General features: G+C 40.4%; 1 protein-coding gene across 1 annotated transcript in view; it reads left to right on the forward strand.

The window, feature by feature from the left end:
- Window positions 1-26,351, forward strand: part of ZNF112 (zinc finger protein 112) — a 40,104-nt gene extending 13,753 nt beyond the window's left edge. The window contains exons 2-5 of the mRNA XM_044257169.1: window positions 1,735-1,782; window positions 4,891-5,017; window positions 9,210-9,305; window positions 22,954-26,351. Coding sequence (XP_044113104.1) covers window positions 1,768-1,782; window positions 4,891-5,017; window positions 9,210-9,305; window positions 22,954-25,463 — 2,748 coding nt within the window. The 5' untranslated portion in view covers window positions 1,735-1,767 and the 3' untranslated portion in view covers window positions 25,464-26,351. The remainder of the gene's footprint in view (window positions 1-1,734; window positions 1,783-4,890; window positions 5,018-9,209; window positions 9,306-22,953) is intronic.
- The last annotated feature ends 323 nt before the right edge of the window (window positions 26,352-26,674 follow it).

Raw genomic sequence — 26,674 nt, forward strand, 5'->3', positions numbered from 1 at the left:
TGCTGAAAATAAATTTAAAAAAATTTTTTAAAAAGAAATACTGTAAAAAAAATAAAAAGAATAGTTGTCATTCATTAAATTTTTCAGAAGTGTGGTCTCAGTGTCGAAACAAACATTATTACTGGGGCAACAGATTAAGAGGCCATCTTTGCCGCCCAGTTGTCTTATAAGACACATTTATTTACAAGGACAGTTTTATGATGGAGAATAGTATCTGATTTTCTTTTTTTTTAAATTATTTTCAGTTAGCCACTGTATAGTACATCATTAGGTTTTGATATAGTGTTCAATGATTGATTAGTTGTTTATAACACCCAGTGCCCATCACAACATGTGCCCTCCTTTTTTTTTATTATTGTGTTCAGTTAGCCAACATAGAGCATACCATTAGTTTTTGATATAGTGCTGAATGAATTCATTAGTTGCATTTAACACCCAGTGCTCATCACAACACGTGCCCTCCTTAATACCCACCACCTGGTTACCCCCTCCCCCCACTTCCATCCTTTTTGTAACTCTCAGTTTGTTTCCCGGAATCCAGAATCTGTTGGTTCCACTCCCTCTCTGATGTCTTCCCATTCCGTTTTCCCTCCCTTCCCCTGTGGTCCTCTGCGATATTCCTTACATTCCACATAGGAGTGAAACCATGTGATAAGTGTCTTTCTCTCCTTGACTTATTTCACTTAGCCTAATCCTCTCTAGTTCCATCCATGTCAGTGCAAATGGTGGGTATCCGTCCTTTCTGATGACTGAGGAATATTCCATTGTGAGGAATATTCCATATGAACCACATCTTCTTTATCCATTCGTCTGTTGAAGGGCATCTTGGCTTCTTCCACAGTTTGGCTATTGTGGACATTGCTGCTATGAACATTGGGGTGCATGTGCCCCTTCTTTTCACTACATCTGTATCTTTGGGGCAAATACCCAGTAGTATAGTTCCTGGGTCATAGGGAAGCTCTATTTTTAGCATCTAGAAAACATTGGTATAATTACAACATTTTAATGCTATTCACATGAAATCCTAATATCAATCTGGTAGTGTTGGTTCTATTATAGTCCTAATGCTTCAGATTACAGAAATGAACCCTAGAGAGGTTAATTAATTAACCATGGTTAACATGTGCGTATTACATATTGTATTTTGTACTCATATATGTCCTATACATTAAATATTACATGTTTATTCTGTAGCGATGCTAACATATAGCAAATGTACAGCAAATACACAACAATGCCAGATTTTAAAACTGAATTTTGTGCCCAGAGTCCCGCTTTAACCAGTACATACCACTGCTTCTCCTTTTCCACATTTTCCAGTATCAGAGTGAGTCCGTAGGAGCAGAGAGGTCTGTGAGGAGCGCTGAGTATCACTGTGCAGACTGTCCCATGCATGAGGGCATCCTGCCAGGATAACCTGATGGTAGCTGGAATCCAGCCCACACCTGGCCTGCCAAGGTGTGTGTGGCAGCATCTTCTGGGGGCAAGCAAGGGACACCTTTGCCTATTGTACACAAAGAAAACAATCTGAGGGGTTTGAAGTGGCGGGGGGGTAGGAGGTTGGGGTACCAGGTGGTGGGTATTATAGAGGGCACGGATTGCATGGAGCACTGGGTGTGGTGAAAAAAATAATGAATACTGTTTTTCTGAAAATAAATAAATTGAAAAAAAAAAAAAGATACATCTCCCTTTCTCTCATGGCTTCTTTCTCATGACCTTGTTTTGCCTTCTCAGGTCTCTGCCTTTCCCTAGGAAAAGGAGGAGAAAATGATCAAGTTCCAGGTGAGCTGGGTTTTTATTTCTGTCATTGAACATTTTCTTTCACTTCTCAGGTAGACTCCTTTTTTTTTTTTTTTTTTTACCAAGAATAAAGAATTTCAGCAGGTGTTTACCATTTATGTGCCATGCTGTTTGTTTTTAAAAACGTTTTCCTTTCAGTTTTTGTCATTTTTTTATTTTTACAAATAATAGTGTAAATGCGAAAAGATTTTTATTTTTTTTAAGATTTTATTTTTATTTATTTGACAGAAACCACAAGTAGGCAGAGAGGCAGGCAGAGAGAGAGTGGGAAGCAGGCTCCCTGCTGAGCAGAAAGCCCGATGCGGCAGCTCAATCCCAGGACTCTGGGATCATGACCTGAGCCGAAGGCAGCGGCTTAACCCACTGAGCCAGCCAGGCGCCCCGAGAAAAGATTTTTAAATGGGGGCACCTGGCTGGCTCAGTCAATGGAGCACGCAACTCTTGATCTCAAAGTTGTGAGTTTGAGCCCCACGTTGGTGTGAGATTACTTAAAAATAAAATCTTAAAAAAAAAGAAATTTAAAAAAATGAAAAAGCTCACATATCACTCTGCTTATAAATTATTTATTTTTTCAGGTATTTTATATATATTATTATATAAAATAATAGATACAATTTTGAATTTTTTCACTTAAGATTATAACACTTAATTTGCCATTTAATATTATTTTAGTGGACGCTGTTGCCCACCCACACTTTTCACTATTCCCCATTCGTAAGTTTTTAAGTTTTTGAGGATTCTAGCAGTTTTATGCAGAAGTATTAGTTTTGCTACATACAGTCTTTACTTAAAAAGCAACTTTTTAAAAGATTTATTTATTTATTTGAAAGATCGATTATTTATTTATTTATAGGGGAGGGGAGAGGGAGAGAATCTCAAGCTGATTCCCCACTGAGCATGGAGCCTGACGCATGGCTCGATCCATTACGTTGAGATCATGACCTGACTCTAACCTAAGAGTTGAATGCTCAACTGACTGAGCCATCTAGGTGCCCCACAAAAAGCAATTCTGAGAGAATTCTAAGATAATTTGTCCTTCCGTTGTAGGGACTCAAAACTAAAAAAGCTTTTTTCTCCTAAGTGATGCCTCAGGTATTTTACAAAAAGAATACCTAAAAGATGTTTTTGTCTAACAGGATCATACTGAAAATGAACTAAAAAAAAAATTGTGAGATGTTTTCATACAAAAAGCTCAATTTTTTTCTTCCCAAAACCTGAAACTTTGTGTCTGTGTATGTTTATGTACTTTCGTGTGTTTCACCCTTCATGAATTAATTTATTAGAGCAATATAGATACTTAATTTAAAAATTGTAGTCATACTGTAGGACATGCAGGCACTTTCCATCTGTCACTTTATCCAATGTTCCAAGGGGGATTTAGAATAATCTGCACTGTTAACATGAAGGTAAGAAGTTCATGGAAGTTCAAGTCCTGCTCAAGTTCCTACAGCAGGTGAGTATCTGGCCAACTCCAAAGTATCTGGCCAACTCCAAAGCCTTTCCCTTCTGGATAAAGAGTATCAGGAAAGAGATACTGGAGGAAAGAAAGACAAAACAAAACATTGTTTTGTCTTTCTTTTTCATTCAGAGACCAAGGCCTGAGGTGGCGACATTTGGAGCTCCAGCCAGAACAAAGATCTTCATACAAAAAATTTACATTTTACTACAGTAAAAAGTTACAAGACAAATAGCCCAAGTAGAATGAAAAATATTCACAACATATTTGGAAGAAAGAACTTAATGTCCCCAAAATGAATATTTTGAATACAGCAAGAGCAAGAGATGACCAGAAAATACATAAAAGGGAGTGGTCTTCATTACTAATCAGCTTTGTGAAAATTTTTCTAAATAACTGGTCTTTACTTCCCAAATTTACTTCTGAGATTATCAGAGATTTTTTTTAAGTATTCATATCTGGCATTCATATCTGTTTTAAGTATTCGTATCTGGTATGAAGTTTAGGGATTTATACATGGAAGAAGAATGAGCTGGAAAAATCTTTTTTGGAGGAAACACCTGTCATGAATCAAAATGCTGAAAGTTGTCATTCAGCATTACCATTTCTACTTTTCAGTATTCATTTTAAGGAGATAATCCAAGGTCCACATGAAAGGGATTTTTGTTGTGACATTGTTTATGATAGATAATCTAAAACTGCATTATTTAGATGAGTTGATCGTATCCTACCTAGATCATTGATTTACTGTACAGTGCTGCAGTAGGATGACAGACGTGACCATAATACTAATCATAAGGGGCGCCTGGGTGACTCAGTCGTTAAGCGTCTGCCTTCAGCTCAGGTTGTGATCCCAGGGTCCTGGGATCAAGTCCTGCTGAGCAGGGAGCCTGCTTCTTGCTCTGCCTCTGCCTGCTTGTGCTCTCTCTCTCTCTGACAAATAAATAAAATCTTTAAAAAAATAAATAATACTAATCATAATAATAGCTAACATTTGTTGGGTACTCTGTGCCAGGCCCTGCTCTGAATTGCTTTCCCTATAGTCGCTCATGTTGTTATGCGTACCCTATGGTACAGGTACCAGCACATGGAGGAGAGAATGAAGACCTTCTCCAAGGGCACGTAGCTAGCACGAGGCAGAGCATTCAGTGTGAGGACAGGCAGCCCGGCTCTGGAGCTGTGCCCATGCCACCGCTGTACACTCCGGGGCGGGGCATAGAGGGTGAACTCCATACTCCAACAGTATGTAAAAGACTGATACCTGTAAGTTTGGCAAACTAAGTAAGTGGAATGTGTGTTTGTGTATAAAATGGAGAACAGAGACTCTCCATCACATGCTATTGGTACTAAAGCTTTTCTGGGGGCAAATGGTGTTCCTAATAAAATTTAAAATTATAGCAGCCTATGATGCTTACCTATAGGAGTGCTAACAAAAGGCAGCTCTTTGTTCCTTTGTTTGGTGGCGATGTAATGGCCACGATTTCTTGCATCCCTTTTGGTGGATGGAATGAGTGTCATGGAAGGCAGCTGCTTTGATTGGGTCCCCCAGATTCTAGAACAATTTCCCATCCTTGACACTTTCTCAGTGCTGCCCTTCTTCCATAAACACAGTCTGCATGTGCTTGGTGTTGTAGGAGGCGGTGACGTTCAAGGATGTGGCGGTGGTCTTCAGTGAGGAGGAGCTGGGGTTGCTGGACCCCGCCCAGAGGAAGCTGTACCGTGACGTGATGCTGGAGAACTTCAGGAACCTGGTCTCTGTGGGTGAGGACAGGCACTTGGTGTCTCAGGTGTTTGAAGCTCTGAGACCCTTGAAATCATGCTTGGTCAGATAAGAGTCCTAATAATCGCCGTCCAACATTGACAAGATGTTTCTGTCCTTCACACTATGTAATGGGGCGAATTGTGGTCCAGCCCTGTTGTTTGTCATGAAGTCAGTTTAGTGAGTTACTCTAATTTTTTTATCTGCCCCTCCCCCCTGGTCCCCCCCACCCCCGCCCTCCCGCCCAGGCCAAGGGTGCCAGTAAAAGCAACTATGTATTAACTTGATTTTTCAGAGGTATTTTTTTTTCCTTTAACAGTGTATTTGTGAATAACTTAAAAGTTACAGAACATTTGCAGAAGTAAAGAATAAGAGCACCCCTATAGCTTTTGCCTAGATTCACCTAGAGTAATATTTTTACCCATTTATTTTATTTATGAGCGTGTTCCTTCTCTCTCCACATATATGTGTATGTATGGTAACATATAGATATTCATATTTTTTTCTGAACCATTTGAGGGTAATTTATATACACCATGGCCCTTTATCTCTAAATACCTCAGTGTATATGCAGAGTTTGGGAGTCCCCAAGACTGCCTTTATTCTGACACCAATTATAAGCTCAGGGGTCCCCAAGATAACCCTCAGCCTCAATAATTCCCTAGAAGAACTCTCAGAAAGCACTGAAAGCAGTTATACTCATGGTTACACTTTATTAAATGAAAAGGAGAGAGCCAAGGGAAGAGGCACCTGGGCAGAATCCAGGGGATTTCCATCACCAGCTTCTAGTCCTCTCTCCCAGAGGAGTCGTAGACCGCAGGGACTCTACCCAGCAGTGACAGGTCATGGTACACATGGAGTATAGCCATGCCAACCAGAAAGACTCACACGAGCTGTGGTGTCCAGAGCTTTTACTGCGGTTTGGCCGTATAGATGTGGCTGGACACCTGAGTGTGTGACCTTAGTTCCCAGTCCCTCTGGAAATCAGACTGATAGCAGACGGCCCCAAGTCCCCACCATAAATCACATTGGTAAGCAATCTGGTGTTGTCCAAAGCCTCCACATGAGAAAGACATTCCTACGAGACAGGAAATCCCGAGGACTTAAAGATCACTTCCTAAGAGCTGGGGATAAAGACCAGACCTTTCTTTGAGCAAGCTTAATTCTTCACTGAACAGTGTATTTTGTAGAAATAAGAATATTCTCTTACATATTCCCAGTGCAACTGTAAGACTTTTATCCAATCTTTCATTTATGCTCTGATTTTATCAGTAGAGCCAGTTACATTCCCAAAAGCACATTTTTCTTTCTCCAGAGTGAGGCCTAGTCTTGTGTCTGGTCTGACTGTCACATCACTTCAGCCTCCTTTAATTTGGAGCATTTCCACAGCAATTTCTTTGTCTTTTGTGACAGCGACATTTTGGAAGAATACAATTATTCCTCCCTTGCCCGTGCCCCCCCATTTTTCATACAGCATTCCTAATACTTCCTTATAATTTGGTTCAATGATCCATTCTGGCTGGAACTTGACATTGGCAGTCCTTTTGGGAACATCCCAGGTAGAGGCACAGCATCTGTCCCTCATTGGTGTGTGCTGATTTTGATCACCCAGTCCAGATGTCCAGCTTCTCCACTATAAAATTACCGCTTTGTTTCTCTTGCAATCATAGGGCAACACTTTTTAAGACCACACAAATATTTCCCTGTAGATTTAACATCCAGTGCTGATCCTTGCCTTTGCTGGTCTTTACGAGGGTCCTTACAAAATGATTTTCTGACTTATTACCTCCTTCGCAGTTGGCAGTCAAGTCTTGGCCTTCTACAGTAACCAGAAGCCCCACGTGCCTTAATCACTTATTTATGTATTTGTCGAGACTTGTGAATTCTTTTTGTAAAAAATGGTTTATAATATTACTGTAATTACTCTGGTGCTGAAATTTTTCCAAATTTGGCCTTTTGTGATATGCCCCCACCATATTTTTGAGCACTTCCTTTACTTTATGGCATAGATGCTGCTCTGTGTTAATCTTTTGTTTCATAACCCCAGCTCTGGAGTCATCTTTTTCTTGGAGAGTGGTTTTTAACAACAGGATCTGAATGCTGGGTACTGTCACTGCTTTTGTGGTGGCTTTGTTTCTTGGTCTCGGAGGGTAGACCTAGAAGGTAGACGTGTGCATTTGCGTATTTCATATGCATATGCGTCTACACGCGTGAGTAGATGTTCCATTTCATGAAACATAAGGGAGATATTAAGTAAAATTATCCTGAAATACCATTTCTCGCCTGTGAGATGCGCAAAAATTCAAATACTCAACACTGGAGTTTTGTGGGGGATTTTCAGGGAATATAAATATAAATATATAATATTTATATAAATATAATAAATTTATATAAAATATATAAAAATAAATATGAATATAAATAAAATCTCATGCATCAGAAGTAGGAAAGCAAAATGAAACAGCCCTGAAGGAGGGGGATTTGTTAATTATCCAGCAATGTTCCTAGCAATTCACTTCTAGGAATTTTCCCCAAAGATAACAAAGTGCAAAAGAGCGTTAATAGTATACTGCAATTCGTGTAAGAAAGAAGGGAAATAAGGAAACCTACATCTATCTGCTTGTCTTTATAAGAAGAAATCCAAGAAGGATTAATTAGAGATTCATGAAGCTAGTCTCATATTGTGGGTAGGAGGTAAGAGTGTGGAACATATGTGTCACACACTTTTGGGTGTGCTTTTCTGTCTGGTTTGGATTTTTGAGAATTCATTAGTTCAACGCATTATACAAATTAGATCCATTAGTTCAATGCATTATACAAATTAAATAAGAAGAAACAAGTAAGAGGGGTAACTGGGTGATGGGCGTTAAGGCGGGCACTTGTTGTAATGAGCGCTGGGTGTTAAATGCAGCAGATGAATCATTGCACTCTACCCCTGAAACAAACACTACACTCTATGTTAACTAACTAGAATTTAAATATAATCTTGAGGGGCACCTGGGTGGCTCAGCGGGTTAAAGCCTCTGCCTTCAGCTCGGGTCATGGTCCCAGGGTCCTGGGATCGAGCCCCGCATCGGGCTCTCTGCTCAGCGGGGAGCCTGCTTCCTCCTCTCCCTCTGCCTGCTTCTGATCTCTGTCAAATAAATAAATAAAATCTTTAAAATAAATAAATAAATAAATAAATAAAATCTTGAAAGACAAAAAATAAGAATGCAAAAGTATGATCATCTAAAACTAAAAGAACAATGAAACAAATGTACCCTAACCACACTGAAGAGAGCAAAGAAATAAAGAACTTAGGGACATAGCTAAGGAGCACAGCACATGACTGTGTCCCCTTAGTGTTAGGTGCAGTGGGAGGGGGATGGGAAAACAAACTGCAGTCCTGAAGAAGTTCTTGTGGATTTGCTTATTGCAGTGAGATGGAAGAAGCCATTCTGAAGCTACTTTTTTTTTTTTTTAAGATTTTATTTATCTATTTGACAGAGGGAGACACGTGAGAGAGAGAGCACCAGCGGGGGAACAGCAGGGGGAGAGGGAGAAGCAGGCTTCCCACCAAGCAGGGAGCCCAATATGGGGCTTGATCCCAGAACCCTGGGATCATGACCTGAGCCAAAGGCAGCTGCTTAATGACTGAGCCACTGAGGCGCCCCCTAAAACTATTTTATTTTATTTATTTTAATTTTTTTAAAAGATTTTATTTATGTATTTGACAGACAGAGATCACAAGTAGGCGGAGAGAGAGAGGAGGAAGCAGGCTCCCTGCTGAGCAGAGAGCCCTATGCGGGGCTTGATCCCAGGACCCTGGGATCATGACCCCAGCCAAAGGCAGAGGCTTAACCCACTGAGCCACCCAGGCACCCTCCCCTAAAACTATTTTAGATGTATTACAGGTGCCACAGCAATTTACTGGAGAAAATACAGTGTTTTCAACAGAGGGTGCTGAAACATTTAGACTTCTGCATGCATCTGTACCCATGCCTTGTATCTCACTAAGAAATTGACTCAAAGTGGGTAAAAGACCTAATGGAAACTGTAAAAGTATGAAACCTCTAGAAAGAAACACAGGAGAAAATCTTGACCTTGGGTTAGGCAAACAGTTCTTAGACACCAAAAGCATGATTCAGAAACAAACAAAAGATCAGTTGGACTTCATCAAAACTTTAAACTTCTGCTCTCCTTGCCTTTCTTCAGGGAACCAGCCCTTCAAGCCAGACCTTATATTCCAGCTGGAGAGAGAAGAAAAGCTCTTGATGATGGAGACAGAAACTCAAAGAGATGGATATTTAGGTAAGAACCGTCCTGCAGTAACACAGCAGCTCGATATTCTCTCCTTAGACATGAGTCAGAACATGTCAGGCCCTAAGCTGTCTATGCCCTCAGCCACCTCTGGCTTTCCATATTTATCTGTAGGTGTTTACTTCTGCGCATTCATTCTGTTCTGCTCTGCCTCACTGTTGCCCATCAGACCATCATAATTATGCTTCTGCTTTGGGTTACTTGACTTGCTTTTCTCTTTGCCTTGAGTGAATGAATTGGTTAACAGATGCAAGGTCCTAACTGTCCTCAGTCCTCCCTGGTACCACTGGCAGGCATAGAATAAATCAGCACAATCAAGATATTCTAGAATTCTGTTTGTTTTCTGATGAAGGCCTATCCTAATTCTAATGGTGTAGGTGTGCTTGAGTATAGATAGGTAGCCGTTGGGGCGCCTGGGTGGCTCAGTGGGTTCAAGCCTCTGCCTTCAGCTCAGGTCATGATCTCAGGGTCCTGGGATCGAGCCCCGTATCGGGCTCTCTGCTCCGCGGGGAGCCTGCTTCCTCCTCTCTCTCTGCCTGCCTCACTGCCTACTTGTGATCTCTGTCAAATAAATAAAATGTTTAAGAAAAAAATTAGGTAGCCATTATCCTTAAAAGATTAAGAAAAGCCAGTCAACTAGAGTCAGTATCAAAAGTGATCAGTGCCAGCGTCATAGCTGGTCCTTCCCAGGTAGCAATTTCAACTGAGACCCTCTTGCATTAACTTCCTTGTTCAAATGCCCAGTTCTTTATCTTTCCATTCTGCCCTCTCTTTTCATCCTCTTACCCTCTAACACCTGAAGAGTCTCTTGACCCAGCTGCAGTTTTCTTAAAATTCTTACTCAGTTTCTTTAAACTTAAAAAATATATATATATAATACCACCAAACCCATCAGTCTACCTATATCTCCGGTCCCCAACCCCCTCCTCTCGAAACCACCAGTCTGTTCTCTGAGTCTGTAAACTTGGTATCTTCTTGTGGTATTTTAATCTACACATAAGAGAGATCATACAGAGTTTGTCTTTGTCTGACTTGTTTCACTTGGTATAATACCCTCGAGGTCCATCCATGTTGTTGCAAATGGCAAGATTATATTCCTGTGGGGGCACCTGGGTGGCTCAGTGGGTTAAGGCTCTGCCTTTGGCTCAGGTCATGGTCTCAGAGTCCTGGAATGGAGACCCGCATCGGGCTCTCTGCTCAGCTGGGAGCCTGCTTTCCACCCTCTCTCTGCCTGGCTCTCTACCTACTTGTGATCTCTGTCTGTCAAATAAATAAATAAAATCTTTAAAAAAAAAGGGGGGGGAGGGGGAACCTGGGTGGCTTAGTGGGTTAAAGCCTCTGCGTTCGGCTCGGGTCATGGTCTCAGGATCCTGGGATCAAGCCCCACGTGGGGCTCTCTGCTCAGCAGGGATCCTGCTTCCCCCTCCCCCCCTTCTCTTCCTGCTTCTCTGCCTACTTGTGATCTCTCTCCGTCAAATAAATAAATAAAATCTTAAAAAAAAAAAAAAGATTACATTCTTGTGGCTGAGTAATATTACACTATATATATATACCTATATCTATATCTATCTATCTATATCTATATACACCTATCTATCTATATCTATAGGTAGATATAGGTATATATATGTATGTATATATATACACACATATATGTATATGTGTATATGCATATATATGCACACATACATATATAGGTATGTATGTATGTATGTGTGTATATATGTATATATACATACATACCTATATATGTATGCATGCACATATAAGTATATATACACACCAGTGTGTGTATGTAATATGTTTGTGTGTTATGTGTATGTGTGTGTGTGTGTATACACACCACAATTTCTTTTTTTTTTTTTTAAGATTTTATTTATTTATTTGACAGAGATCACAAGTAGGCAGAGAGAGAGATAGAGGGAAGCAGGCTCCCTGCTGAGCAGGGAGTCCAATACGGGACTCGACCCCAGGACCCTGATATCATGACCTGAGCTGAAGGCGGAGGGTTAACCAACTGAGCCACCCAGGCGCCCCCACACCACAATTTCTTTATCCATTCATCTATTGATTGACACTTCAGTTGTTTCCCTGTCTTGGCTACTGTACATAATGTTGCCATCAACACGGGAATGTATATATCTTAATGAATTTACATTTTCATCTTCTTCAGATAAGTACCCAGAAGTGGAATTACTAGATCATATGGTAGTTCTCTTTTTAATTTTTTGAGGAACCCATTTTCTGTAGTGGTTGCACAAATTTCCATTCCCACCAACAGTGCATGAGGCTTCCCTTTACTCTGCATCCTGGCCAGCACTTTCTCTTTTTCACCTTTTTGATGCTGGCCATTGTAACAGGTGTGAGGTGGTATTTCACTGTCGCTTCGATATGCATTTCCCTGATGATGAGTGACGGTTGACTGTCTTTTCTTGTCTGTTGGCCATCTGTGTCTTTTTTGAAAAATATCTATTCAGATCTTCCGCGCATTTTCTATGTGGTCTGTTTGGGGATTTTTTTTGCTATTGAGTTGTAGCCATTATTCATGTATTTTGTATATTAGCCCTTTTCAGCTATATGATTTACAGTTATTTTTTTCCATTCAGTAGGTTGCCTTTTTATTTTTTTGATGGTTTACTTTGCTCTGCAGAAGCTTTTTGGTTTGATGTGGTCCCACCTTTTATTTTTTTGTTGCTTTTCCTTTTGGTGTCAGATAAAATAATCACCAAGACTGAGGTCAAGGAGCTTCTGCCTGTGTTTTCTTCTAGGAGTTTCATGGTTTTAGTTTCTTATGTTCAAGTCTTTAATCCATTTTGAGTTCATTTTTGTGTATGGTGTAAGTAAGTGGTCCAGTTTCATTCTTTTGCATGTGGCTGTCCAGTTTTCCCAGCACTATTTGTTGGGGAGATTTCTTTTCCCCACTGCATATTCTTGCTCCTTTTGTTGTAAATTAACTGACCATATAAGTGCAGGTTTATTTCTGAGCTCTATTCTGTTCCATTGATCTATGTGCCTTTTTTATATGAATACCATACTATTTATTATCTATTTACTTATTTAAATTTAATTAGCCAACATATTAATTCATCAGTAATTCATAATTTATCAGTAATACAGTAATTCATCAGTTGTGTATATAACATAGTGCTCATCGCTATTTTAATTACCGTTGTGTTGTAATACTGTTTGAAATAAGGGAGTATGATACCTCTAACTTTGTTCTCTCTCAAGATTGCTTTGGCTATTTGGGATCTTTTGTCATACAAATTTTTGGGGTTGTTTGTTCTATTTCTGCAGAAAATACCATTGGATTTTGATAGGGATTATACTGGATTTGTAATTGCTTTGGGTAGCATGAATATTTTAACAATATTAATTGTTCCAGTCCATGAGCGTGAATATATTTCCATTTATTTGTGTCTTCTTCAATTTCTTTCATTAATTTTGTGTCTTGTAATTTTTCCAACCTATAGGTTTTTCACTCCCGTGGAAAACCTAGATACTTTATTCTTTGTGATGCAGTTGTAAATGGGATTGTTTTCTTAATTTCTCCAATAGTTTGTTATTAGCTTAAAGAAATGCCCAGATTTTTTTTTTTTTTTCAAATCTTCGTTCTCTTGAGGATCTAGGGTATAACTTTCAGCTGGAGGCCATTGTAAACAGAAAAAAAGAAGCTGTACTCTCAAGGTTCACATATCCTGAGGGAGAGAAAAAATCTATTTCTTTCTTTCTTTCTTTTTTTAATTTATTTATTTGACAGACAGAGATCACAAGTAGGCAGAGAGGCAGGCAGAGAGAGAGAGAGGAGGAAGCAGGCTCCCCACTTGAACAGAGAGCCCGATGTGGGGCTCGATCCCAGGACCCTGGGATCATGACCCGAGCCAAAGGCAGAGGCTTTTACCCACTGAGGCACCCAGGCACCCCTGAGAAAGAATCTATTTCAAGTACTAATTTGTTCCTTATATTTTGAAACTTTAGCCCGTGTAGGCATGAAACTAAAAGGTACAAACCTACTCATTGATATTTTTCCACATTTCCACATTTGAACTTTGCATTTGAGCCTTGCTATTATTTCATTGTGAAGTTTATACTTTCCTCAAATATCTAGACCAGTGGTTTTCGTACTTTTCTAGTCATGTCCCCTACTATGTAATATAACCCTGTATAGACAGATGTATGTATACGTACATATCTGCACATCTGAAACAAGTATTTCATGCAGTGATATCTGGACATGCAGTGTACCGCGGATATCTTCTGGGTTTTTTTAAGTTACATGCATCACTTACTAAATCGATTTTAAGCCTCACAAATGGTTTCTCACCATTAGTGTTCTCATGCTGTTCTAGGTCATACGTTCCAAATATATCTGACAGTATCTCGTAATCTGTTTTCAAAAGTACAGCCTTCCTTGCCAGTCACTAAATCATGTCTCATATTTGGAAAGTGATAAGCAAAATAATTTTACTTACAGTAAAACAAGTGATTAGGTGTATATACAGTCAACTTATCAAGCCACATAAGTAAACAGAATCTGTTTCATGGAACTGCCAGGTTAATTCCATCTGAGGTACAGCCATCAGCCTCTTAGAGCCACCTGCAGCCCTTGCTTCCATGAGGTGTCACAGTCCCCAGGGGCTCTGAGTGATGACCCTTTACCAGCCCTGTACCTTAACAGTGCCTGTGGCTGCTGATGAAAAATGAAACTCCCAGCAGGGATGAAAAGCGAAGTTTCGGTCCGTAGGGCCAGACAGACATTATGGCTCCACAAACCAAGGGCTTTGGTTTTCTTTTTCTTTTTCTTCTATAGCAAGTTGTTTCTGTTTTTCATTTGCATTATGAGAGAGTGTCATCTCCCATAATATCCCAGCCATCCACTTCATTAACCATGAGATCCTTACTTTTAGTAACCTCCATTTTTCTTTCTTTCTTTTTAAGATTTTATTTATTTGAGGGAGAGAGAGAGTGAGCAAGAGAGAGCAGGAGCAGGGGGAGGGGCAAAGCAGGGAGCCCCACGAGGCTCCATCTCAGGACCCTGGGATCATGACCTGAGCGGAAGGCAGAGGCTTAACCAACTGAGCCCCCCAGGAATCCCTTCATCTTTCAGTAAGAAGGTGCTCCCTACAAATTATCGTGCTCTTCTTCCTCTTGGTAATTGGCTGGCTACAGCTAGATCTGAATCCACTAAACTTTTCAGAAAAGTATTTGGCAATTTTAATTTTCTCTGTGGGAAGAGACTGGAAAGCAGCAACTCTGTACATCAGTGAGCATAGTATCTGGCAAGAAGCCCCCCCCAAGTCCACAGAGAGGCAGTGCTCCCCCTCAACCAGAGGTACATTTCATGTCCTTGTGGCTCGGTTTATTTCTCAAGAGATGCTAAGTATATCTCAGTCCTTTCCAGTTTATAGTCCTTCCTACTGTCCAAGCTCCTAGAAAGTCTGAGGATGGAATGACAGACTCCAAAGCACATGTCAAGGATGTCAGATATACCAGCAGGAGTGTTGTGTGACATTTTTGTATCTGTCAACTACTGCAGAGAAACCTCCGCATTCACATTACCAGGAGCAACTTGGGCATGACTGCATGTGTGCATGTGTGTTACACACACACACACACACACACCCCCAAAGTGGCACAGCTCTTTGGTTCTAATGATTCTTCTGCTGAGGGACCCTGAGGCCAGTACCAGCATTTGAACACCTTGAAGAAACCCAGAAACTTCCCCTTCAATGAAGATCAAAGTATTTTCAGAACACATATTAGGCTCTTTCAGTATTGAGGCTTTCTTGGCTTCATGGCACTAATCCACTTATTTATTTATTTATTTATGTTATGTTCAGTTAGCAACATACAGTGCTTCGTTAGTTTTTGATGTGGTTCAGTGATTCATTAGTTGCATAGAACACACAGTGCTTGTCACATCATATGCCCTCCTTAACACCCATCACCCAGTTACCCAATACCCCCACCTTCTGCAACCCTCAGTTTGTTTCCTGGAGTCCAGAGTCTCTCATATTTTGTCTCCCTCTCTTATTTCACGCCCCCCCGCCTTATTTTTTAATGCTGTGAGGAGCACCTGAGTGGCTCAGTCGGTTAAGTGTCGGTTAAGTGTCGGTTAACCTGCCTTCAGCTCAGGTCATGATCCTCGGGTCCTTGGATCTAGCCCAGTGTCTGGCTCTGTGCTCAGTGGGGAGTCTGCTTCTCCCTCTCCCTCTGCTACTCCACCTGGTCTCCTCTCTCTCTCTCTAATTAATTAATTAAATTTAAAAATAAAAATAAGGTGCCATGAGTCCACTGGTGGGCCAGATTTCTTCAGCATTATCTTTAAATAATCTCTCACATATATTTTCTTGCACTCTGATCTCCTTCTCTGTCCCAACGTGATTGTCACTCCCTATAGTGAAAAAGAACAGCTGAGAAGTTGATGTTTTTCTTACAGACAGTCCCTAAGAATTCCTCATCTTTAATTCTCTTTCTTTAGATTATTATTGTCTGGCACTGAACAAAGAAACTCCCCATTCCTATCAGTGGGTCTCAGCTGTTCTCAGCTGTTTCCTTCAGTAATTTTAATTCCCTTCTGGCTTACTAGGATATCAAACATCACTGTATTAATAATTACAACCATAGTTTAACTTTATATGTTAACCATAATTTAAACCTCAAGGATTTTTTTTGTTAATATTTTATTTATTTATTTGAGAGCGAGAGCACATGAGAGGGTGAGAGGCAGTGAGGAAGGGGAGAAGCAGATTCCCCACTGAGCACAGAGCCCAATGCGGGGATCAGTCCTAGCACCCTGAGATCATGATCTGAGCCAAAGTCAGATGCTTAACTGACTGAGCCACCCAGACGCCCCTAAACCTCAAGTTCTAACACAACCTTTCATAAATATTTAGGGACATCTTACAGGTGCCAAACTGATGTTTATTTGGAGTTACAATTCCCTGCCAAAATTTACTTTTTTTTTTTTTTTGTTTTAAGATTTTATTTATTTGACAGAGATCACAGTAGGCCGAGAGGCAGGCAGAGAGAGAGGAGGAAGCAGGCTCCCTGCTGAGCTGAGAGCCCGATGTGAGGCTCGATCCTAGGACCCTGGGATCACGACCCGAGCCGAAGGCAGAGGCTTTAACCCACTGAGCCACCCAGGTGCCCCTAAGATTTACTTTTTAATAGAAAAATTAACACATTTGCCTTAACTAACTTCAGACATAAGGAAGATATGGAGAAAATGTCATATTGCTAATAAAATATACAAATCTGGTTTTTAAATTATATATATGTTTAGTCTGTTTTTCTTATAACTTTTTTGATCGTTAATAGTGGTTCTGATATCAAATCTCAGGCTGTGGTAGCCCTGCCGATTTTATGCTCTCATATCAAGGGGATTTTCTGCATTTTGCCCTCTGCTCCCACTCTACATAATCTGTTCTTGTTTCCATATATTATATGTTTTCCCCTGAAGACTGAATTAAAACTGATTCTAAAATTATAGCCTTGTGGCATGGAATGGGGGTATTGGAGCCATTTTTAACCTGGATAATTAGAAAGGTGGAATTCTTCTCACGCTCACAGGGGACATTCACCAAGACAGACCACACTCTGGGCCATAAGACACCCCTTACCAAATTTTAAAGAAGAGAAATCATATAATGTCTGCTCTCAGACCAAAATTGGATTTTATTAGAAACCAATAAACTAAATAACTGGAAAATCTTAAAATATACAGAGAGCCAACATCACACGGGTTAACACATGGGTTAAAGTAGAATCTTGAGAGAAATTTAAAGATATTTTGAACTAAGTGAAAATTAAAACACAGCTTATCAAAATTTGTGGGATGCAGAGAAAGCAGTGCTAGGAGGGAAGTTTAAAGCACTGTAGGCATATATATTAGAACAGAAGAAAGATCTGGGGCACCTGAGTGGCTCAGTGGGTTAAGCTTCTGCCTTTTGCTCAGGTCATGACCTCAGGGTCCTGGGATCGAGCCCTGCATCAGGCTCTCTGCTCAGCAGGGATCCTGCTTCCTCCTCTCTCTCTGCCTACTTGTGATCTCTCTCTCTCTGTCAAATAAATAAATAAGATATTAAAAAAAAAAGGAGAAAGATCTAAAATCCACCATATAAGCTCCTACCTTAGAAAACTAAAAAGAGAAGAGCAAATCAAATCCAAAGTCAGCAGAAGAAAAGAAATAATAAGAATTAGAGAAAAAAATCAAAACAGGAAACCAATAGAGGAAAAAAAAAGAAAACAAAGGCTGGTTCTTTGAAAAATTAAAATCAGTAAGCATCTAGCCAGGCCAGCTAAGAAGAGAGAAGATACAAATTACTAATACCAAACATGGAAGAGGAGACATCACCCAGGTCCTAGGGACATTAAAAGGATAATAAAGGAATACTGTAGACAAACTCTAAGCCCACATATTTGATAACCAAGATGCAATGGACCAATTCCATGAAGAGCCTAATTTGCAAAACTTAACATGAGAAGAAATCGACAATCTGATAAGGAAACTGAATCGATAACTAATAACCTGCCAAAACAGAAAGATTAAGCTCATTCAATGGTGAGGAAAAGCAGTGGAGACCCAAGAAATCCAACAAAGGTTAAACATACTCTCCCAGAGCTAAGTCTCAGATGTGGTGAAAGGAGTGGCGAGCTGTGCAAGTGTTTATCCGTATCCTCTACTGCCCAATAAGTGCCTTCCTTTCTCTTGCTGTCTAAAAGGTCAGTAAGACTCTGGGAAACAAACTGAGGGTTGTGGAAAGGGAGGTGGGTGGAGGGGATGGGGTAACTGGGGGATGGGTATTAAGGAGGGCCCATAATGTGATGAGCTCTGGATGTTATAAGCAACTAATGAATCATTGAACACTACACCAAGAAAAAAAAAAGGGGGGGGTCAGTAAGAATGCAGGGTCATCTCATCCTGGGTTACCCGGATTGATATTCTTGACTAGCTTCTATTAAAAGAGGAGAGAGGGGGTGCCTGGGTGGCTCAGTGGGTTAATGCCTCTGCCTTCGGCTCAGGTCATGATCCCAGCGTCCTGGGATCAAGTCCCACATCGGGCTCCTTGCTCGGCAGGGAGCCTGCTTCTCCCTCTGTCTCTGCCTGCCATTCTGTCTGCCTGTGCTCGCTCTCTCTCCCTCTCTCTCTCTCTGACAAATAAATAAAATCTTAAAAAAAAAAAAAACTTACAAAAAAATAAAGGAATTGTTTGGTATTTACAACATGTATAACATTTGTTGTTGAATTGGTTCATAGAAGATGCTGGAATGATGGACTTTCTCCATCTCTAAAGCAAGATCACTAAGGAGGTGAAATAAATTCTCAGCTTTCCTCCTTGAGATGAGGTCTTTTAGTGCTCTTTTGCAGTGTGTATTTTCTCCATCAGAAAAGTTCATTTATGGGGGCGCCTGGGTGGCTCAGTGGTTTAAGCCACTGCCTTCGGCTCAGGTCATGATCTCAGGGTCCTGGGATCGAGTCCCGCATCGGGCTCTCTGCTCGGCAGGGAGCCTGCTTCCTCCTCTCTCTCTGCCTGCCTCTCTGCCTACTTGTAATCTCTCTCTGTCAAATAAATAAATAAAATCTTTAAAAAAGAAAAGAAAAGAAAAGAAAAGTTCATTTATGAATTTGACTTAACACAGTTTCTCATTGGCACCCGGCCTTTGATACTAAGATAGAACTTAAACGTTGAGAGAAGAAGAGGAAATGACAAGGTGTTCTGGTATGCACCCCTGGCTGAAGGAAGTTCAGGTTACTGTCGTTAAATGCATAATTTTTCCATAGAGCCTGAAACCAAGGGGAATAACCTTTTTTTCCCCTTCCTGTATTACTTTAACATTGGAAAGCCACTCATCAAAAGGAAACTTTAATCTCTTAAATATTTGAGAGGGGTCATGTCATAAATGATGTACAGTTCTGTATTGAAAGAGCTTTTTTTAAAAATTATTTTTTATTATGTTAGTCACCATATAGTACATCATTAGTTTTTGGTGTAGTGTTCCAAGAATCATTGTTTACATCTAACACCCCCCCCAAAAAAAAACTGGTTATAGCAAGCTGCCATCATGTCCTCAAGCCACCATGTCAGTCCCAAAAGATATATTAAACTGTATCTTTATGGATGCATACTGAGTGTTTCTGATGATACCGAGCAAAACTAAGCATCATGATGAACTCTAGCTAGATGCCAAGCTTCTCATGCATAAGCTATTTACTTTATCTGCCTCCTGTAGTATGTCCCTTCACTTCATCTTTTTTTAATGTATTTTATTTTATTTATTAATTTAATTTTTTATAAAGATTTTATTTATTTATTTGACAGAGATCACAAGCAGAGAGGCAGGCAGAGAGAGAGGGGGAAGCAGGCTCCCTGCTGAGCACAGGGCTCGAGCCCAGCACCCTGGGATCATGACCTGGACCGAAGGCAGAGGCTTTAACCCACTGATCCACCCAGGTGCCCCACTCGCATTGTTTCTTAAGTACGAAGAGAAATACGTGTGGATGTGCCATAAAGTTTTACCCTGCAGTCTTTGCAGTGCCCCCAATTATAATGCCACCCTGGCATCAGTGTGGCATTTTCTTTTTTCTTTTTTATTAGTTGGGGATAATGAGGGGTTACCTGTAGATATTATACAAGAAAAAATACACTATTTTAAGTTATTCTAAAAATTTAAAAAACTCAATCCACAAGATTCCTGTGACCTTGGCTTTTCTCATCAGCGGGTGATCCCCTAATGGTAGCCCTGCCTCTTACACAGCTTTTCAACTTTATGGCAAAATTACTGTCACCAGTTTCTTTCCCATGAACAACAACATGCATCCATGCCCTTATAGTTCTGAGAGTGAGAATGAGTCACTGTGGGATCTATTCACCATATGCTTATTGAGTAACTCCTGTTTGCTGGAATCAAAGAGTTCATCCTGGTAGATAATATGTTCTGGTGTGGACAGACAGACAAACACAGGTAGAAAAGGAAGAATGATTGTGTTTAAGGATAGTATTCATGTATGAAAAGAATCCTTTTTTACTGCTCTCTTTTCTGGATGCTGTAGAGAGTTAATGGGCTGCCAAGTATTAGAAAAAATATGTGTTGGGGCATCTAGGTGGCTCAGTAGGTTAAGTGCCTACCTTCAGCTCAGGTCATGATCCCGGGGTCCTGGGATCGAGTCCTGCATTGGGCTCCCTGCTCAGTGGGGAGCTTGCTTCTCCCTCTGCCTGCTGCTCCCTCTGCTTGTTCTACCCCCACCCCTTTCTCTCTGTCAAATAAATAAGTAAAATCTTTTAAAGAAAAGAACTGGAGGGGATTCTGTTAAGTGAAGTAAGCCAAGCAGAGAAAGACAATTATCATAGGGTTTCACTCATATGTGGAACATAAGCAGTAGCATGGAGGACCATAGGGGAAGGGAGGGAAATTCAAAGGGGGCGTAGTCAGAGAGGGAGATGAACCATCAGAGACTATGGACTCCGAGAAACAGTCTGGGGGTTTCAGAGGGGAAGACGGTGGGGGTAGCAGTAACAGGGTGATGGGTATTGAGGAAGGCATGTGTCATGATGAGCACTGGGTATTATACTTAACTAATGAATCATTGAACACTGCATCAAAAACTAATTACAGGGCGCCTGGGTGGCTCAGTGGGCTAAGCCACTGCTTTCGGCTCAGGTCATGATCTCAGGGTCCTGAGATCGAGTCCCGCATCAGACTCTCTGCTCAGCAGGGGGCCTGCTTCCCTCTCTCTCTCCACCTGCCTCTCTGCCTACTTGTGATCTCAGTCTGTCAAATAAATAAATAAAATATTTTAAAAAACTAATTATATACTATACAGTGGCTAACTGAACATAATTAAAAAAATAATAATAAAGCCTGTAACAAGAAGGAAAAAATAAAAGCTTCGAGTTGTTCTTTTCCAAAATGGGAACTAAAAGATTGTTTCACTTTATATTCCTCTTAAATATCTAGGGTTTATGACATGTTTTTTTTCAGTATCAACTCTGTTATGTCACTGTTCAATAAATGAATATTCTAGATAAAAGTACATTATTATGTCAGCCCTGCTGCATCCATTTTTGCAGGAAGGATACTTCTTACCAGGATATGAGGATTTGCTGTCTGCTTATAAGCAGAGTGTTAATAACTAAGTGACTTAACCATTTCCACCAAAATGTGCCTGTCTTCAAGTCTTATGGTGCTTCAGAATCCCTAAACATTAAAGTATTTTTCCAGGAAAAGGACAGAAGCCAAAGTCAGTGTTCATTGAGTTTGGGTTTTTGTTGATTTGCCTCAAAGGACACCCGAAGGTGCGAGGGAACTTGGCTGTGCTCCCTCCTTCTACCTCCATTTTTTTTTTTTTCTGTCTTTGGAGTTGAATTCTGTCACAGTGTTTCACATTCTGATCTATACAATGTCCTTTACTAATTGTGAAATATCTTTTTTTTAATTTAATTTTGTGTTTTTAGTGTTTCAAGATTCGTTTATGCACCACTCCCAGTGCTCCATGCAATACGTGCCCTCCTTAATACCCACCACCAGGCTCACCTAACCCCCAACCCCGCTCCCTTCTAAAACCCTCCAAAGATACAAATGCAGTGAAGAGCCATATGTACCCTAATGTTCATAGCAAAAATGGCCACAATCACCAAACCGTGGAAAGAGCCAACCAAGATGCCCTTCAACAGACAAATGGATAAAGATGATATGGTTCTAAAAAAAAAAAAAAAAGAAAAAGATAATGGTTCATATATACCATCCATTTTTTTTGAAGAGTTGGAACTGATACAGTGATATAGCATAAAGTGACTTAGAAGAGTTGTTTATTCTCATGATGATAAACAGTTTATTAGAGAGTCCATATGATACCTCTGTGTTTACCTTTGCACAGCATTTAACACTATCTCCTAACACAAACTAAAACATTGCCGTACCCACATGCCAGAGAAAAAAAGCAGAAGTTATTACCAGGACAAAAACCATTTGTCTGCTTGAATCCTATTCTTTCCAATTTGAGAAGACTGCCTTCTAGTTTGTCTGTGGGATCTCCAGGCAACTCATGATAAACCCATGATAATACTTACATGGTTTTAATAGGGCTTTTGAACAGGGCTACCATGTTTGATGTTTCTAGGTTGTGTTGCAAAGCCCTGATTTTGAGGCATACAGATAGCTTGAATTATGTGGATCCTACTTATATTCCTGAATATAACCAAAGAAGAGCTACTTTCTAAGTACTCTTAGAAGTAGTAACATGAGGGGTGCCTGGGTAGCTCAGTGGGTTAAGCCTCTGCCTTTGGCTCAGGTCATAATCTCAGGGTCCTGGGATTGAGCTCCACATTGGGCTCTCTGCTCAGCAGGGAGCCTGCTTCTCCTCCTCTTTCTCTGCCTGCCTCTCTGTCTACTTGTGATCTCTGTCTCTGTCAAATAAGCAGGGAGCCTGCTTCTCCTTCTCTTTCTCTGCCTGCCTCTCTGTCTACTTGTGATCTCTGTCTCTGTCAAATAAACAAATAAAATCTTTAAAAAAAAAAAGTAACATGAATTTTTCCATAGTCCATTAAAGTTTCATGTCATGACCTAAGTGCAAAATCTTGAAAATCTCTGGATAAAAAATTAACTTGTGCACATGCCTAAATTCTCTTTATTATTATAGGAGCCAAGAGTCAACACAATATGGAAACTAATCAAGAAGTGGGATTACACTACATTTCTCCCAAAGAGGTTTCTTCCCGGCAGACCTGGCAACAGGGTGCAGACGGGTTAACCAGGTGTCAATATTCCATGAAAAGTTTTCAAGGGAATATTTCTCAGTTGCAAAAACGAGGCGATGTCCCCTGCAAGCTTTGGGCAGGAGTGCCAGTTCATATTTCTGAAGACGAGAACTGTATATTGACTCATATAGAGGATGTTTCCAATTGCCTAGAAAGTCAAGAATTTCCATCTTGGAGATCCCAGCATTCCTGGAGGAAAATGTATCTGACAGAGTCACATAATTATCAGTGTAGATGTCAGCAAATTTTGATGAAAAATAATTTTTGTAAGTGTGACAGCACCAGTTGGGTATCACATCACAATGACAATGTGGGAGTGCACCGAACAGAAAAAAACTACAGCTGCCATGATTGTGGAGGGAACATCATGAAGGTTTCATTGCTTAATCAAGGCTTAATTCAAACCGGGCAAAAGCCCTATTCCTGTAGTGAGTACAGAAAAGCCTTCAGTGATGATTCCAGCTCGGAAGTTTATCAACAGTTACACTTAGAAGGGAAGACGCATTCTTACCGTCCGTGTAGAAAGGGTTGCAGTTACAGTTCAGCTCTTTGTATTAATCAAAGTGTTCATAGAGGAGATGGTTGTATTTTTGAGAGTTCACACCTGCAGTCCCATCAGAGAGAACATAGAGAATATACAGAGGAGAAGCCATGTAAATGTGGATATGGTGAGAACTTCAGTCAGTGCCCCTCTCTCAACACTTGTGAACTTCTTCACACCGGGGAGACGTCCTGTAGATGCAATATTTATGAGAAAGACTTCAGTCATAGCTTAGACCTTAACAGTATTTTTAGGGTCTGTACTGTGGAGAAACCCCATGAATATGAAGAGAATGGGGATGTCTTTCATCAGAGTTCTTGTCTTCAAGTCCACCAGAAAACCCACACTGAAGAGAAACTATACACTGATGTGGAATATGAGAAGGGTTTTATTTGTAGCTCAAATCTTAACATTCAGCGTAGGGTTCACATGGGAGAGATTCCTTATAATTCTGAGGACTGTGGTAATGGCTTCAGTCTGGCCTCCCATTTTCAGGACCTTCAGATAGTCCACACAAGGGAAAAGCCATATAAACATTATGCATGTGGTAACAGCTTCAACCAAAATTCATATCTTCAAGGTCATCAGAAAATTCACATTGGAGAGAAAGCTTATAAGGATTGTGGGAATGGCTTCAGTTGGAATTTAAAACTTAAAGATCGTCAGAGAGCCCACGCTGGAGAGAAGCCATACAAATGCAATGCCTGTGGTAAAGGCTTCAGTCATAGGTCAGTTCTTAATGTTCATCAGAGAGTCCACACAGGAGAGAAACCTTATAAATGTGAGGAGTGTAACAAGGGATTCAGTCGGAGTTCATACCTTCAAGCCCATCAGAGAGTCCACACTGGAGAAAAACCATACAAATGTGAAGAGTGTGGGAAGGGCTTCAGTCGCAATTCATACCTTCAAGGCCATCAGAGAGTTCACACTGGAGAGAAACCATACAAGTGTGAAGAGTGTGGGAAGGGCTTCAGTCGGAGTTCACACCTTCAAGGCCATCAGAGAGTCCACACTGGAGAAAAACCATTCAAATGTGAGGAGTGTGGGAAGGGATTCAGTTGGAGCTTTAATCTTCAAATTCATCAGAGAGTCCACACTGGAGAGAAACCCTATAAATGTGGAGAATGTGGTAAGGGCTTCAGTAAGGCCTCAACTCTTCTGGCCCATCAGAGAGTCCACACAGGAGAGAAGCCATACCAGTGTGATGAGTGTGGTAAGAGCTTCAGTCAGAGGTCATACCTTCAAAGCCATCAGAGTGTCCACACTGGAGAGAGACCATATATATGTGAGGTATGTGGGAAGGGCTTCAGTCAGAGAGCTTATCTTCAAGGTCATCAGAGAGTCCACACTAGAGTGAAACCATACAAATGTGAGATGTGTGGGAAGGGCTTTAGTCAGAGTTCACGCCTTGAAGCACATCGGAGGGTCCACACAGGAGGGAAACCATACAAATGTGAGGTATGCACAAAGGGCTTCAGTGAGAGTTCACGCCTTCAAGCACATCAGAGGGTCCACACAGAAGGGAGGCCCTATAAATGTGAACAGTGTGGTAAAGGTTTCAGTGGGTTTTCAAGTCTTCAAGCTCATCACAGAGTCCACACTGGGGAAAAACCATACAAATGTGAGGTGTGTGGAAAGGGCTTCAGTCAGAGATCAAATCTTCAGGCTCATCAGAGAGTCCATACAGGAGAGAAACCATACAAATGTGATGCATGTGGTAAGGGTTTCCGTTGGAGCTCAGGTCTCCTTATTCATCAGAGAGTCCACAGTGGTGATAAATTCTATAAAAGTGAAGAGTATGGTAAGGATTATCCTTCATCAGAGAATCCATACAGAAACGAAGTTCTGTAAAACAGTCCTGTTTGTTCTGAAGCCCTCAACTAGGAACTGAAATTTTCCAATCGCTGCAGCTATTATAGTAGAAAAAATTTCTTTAATGAAAATGTAATGTTTCTGCCCAACCTCGACATTCACAATAGTCCGACCACACAGCAGAGACATCTAACTGATTGTTCCCATAAAGGAATTTTGTCACAACTTTAACTATCATTGCACTAGGACTTTTGAAAGATAAGAGTAACAGAAGTACAATGACGAGTGTGCCTAAATCCATGTCCTATCTAATACAAGCTTAGTGAGGGAAGGGACTTCATTCATTACTGAGTTTACAAAACCATGACATTGTGTAACTCATTGTAGGTGCTCAGTACTTTTTGCCTAATGACTAAAAATGTATAAAAGTATCCTATTTAAAAATTTTATTAAGTTCATCCCCCCCACACACACACACAAAAAAAAAACATTTAAAAATGCTTGGAGGAGGAATCCTGCAAGTAACCTTGATATAAGCACTTCAAGTGTGAAAACGTTCCTTGAAATACTGGATATCAAGCAATATTGCAATCTGAAATTACGTGAACTTGGCTGTAACCCTGCAGGGATTGACTCCCATCCTTTGTCCTGTCTTAAACAGGATGAGCTGAATTCTTACCATGTGGTCTCCTTCTATACAGTATACCATCAGTTTAAGTTTAGCACTATGTGTGTGTGTGTGTGTGTGTGTTCACATGTATGTGCACTTTAAACGACAGTACAAACCGAAAAACAATGTTTTTGGTTACACTGCATTTACATAATTGACTTTTTACTCCTGCCCTGTGTGTTAAGGCAGAGTTTTACTGTAATATTTGCAAAGTGTCAGAAATGGTTACTAATGAAAAATACTTTCTTAATAAATGTCAAAATTATAATACTTTGGTTCTTTAGCCTCCATATTGACATCAAAGTTCTTTTGATCTGACTGATTTCTAAGAGTTACAGTCTTTGTCCAATTCAAACCTCCTTAGGTACAATCTGTGATGCTTTTGGAGGGCTTTAATTTTATCAAGTTCTCCATCCCTGTCCTCCCACTCACACAAAGAAAGGAAAAATCTTGAATTTTTCTGAACATCTTATGAAATGGATTGGTTATTAAGATAGGATTGCCTTTTACTTGCTAGTCTCTATCTTCCAAAAACAATGCATTCTGTTGGTGGGTTTGAAAAATAGACAAGTTTGTTAGA

This window comes from Neovison vison, chromosome 7 (assembly GCF_020171115.1).
Source record: "Neovison vison isolate M4711 chromosome 7, ASM_NN_V1, whole genome shotgun sequence".
NCBI lineage: Eukaryota > Metazoa > Chordata > Mammalia > Carnivora > Mustelidae > Neogale > Neogale vison.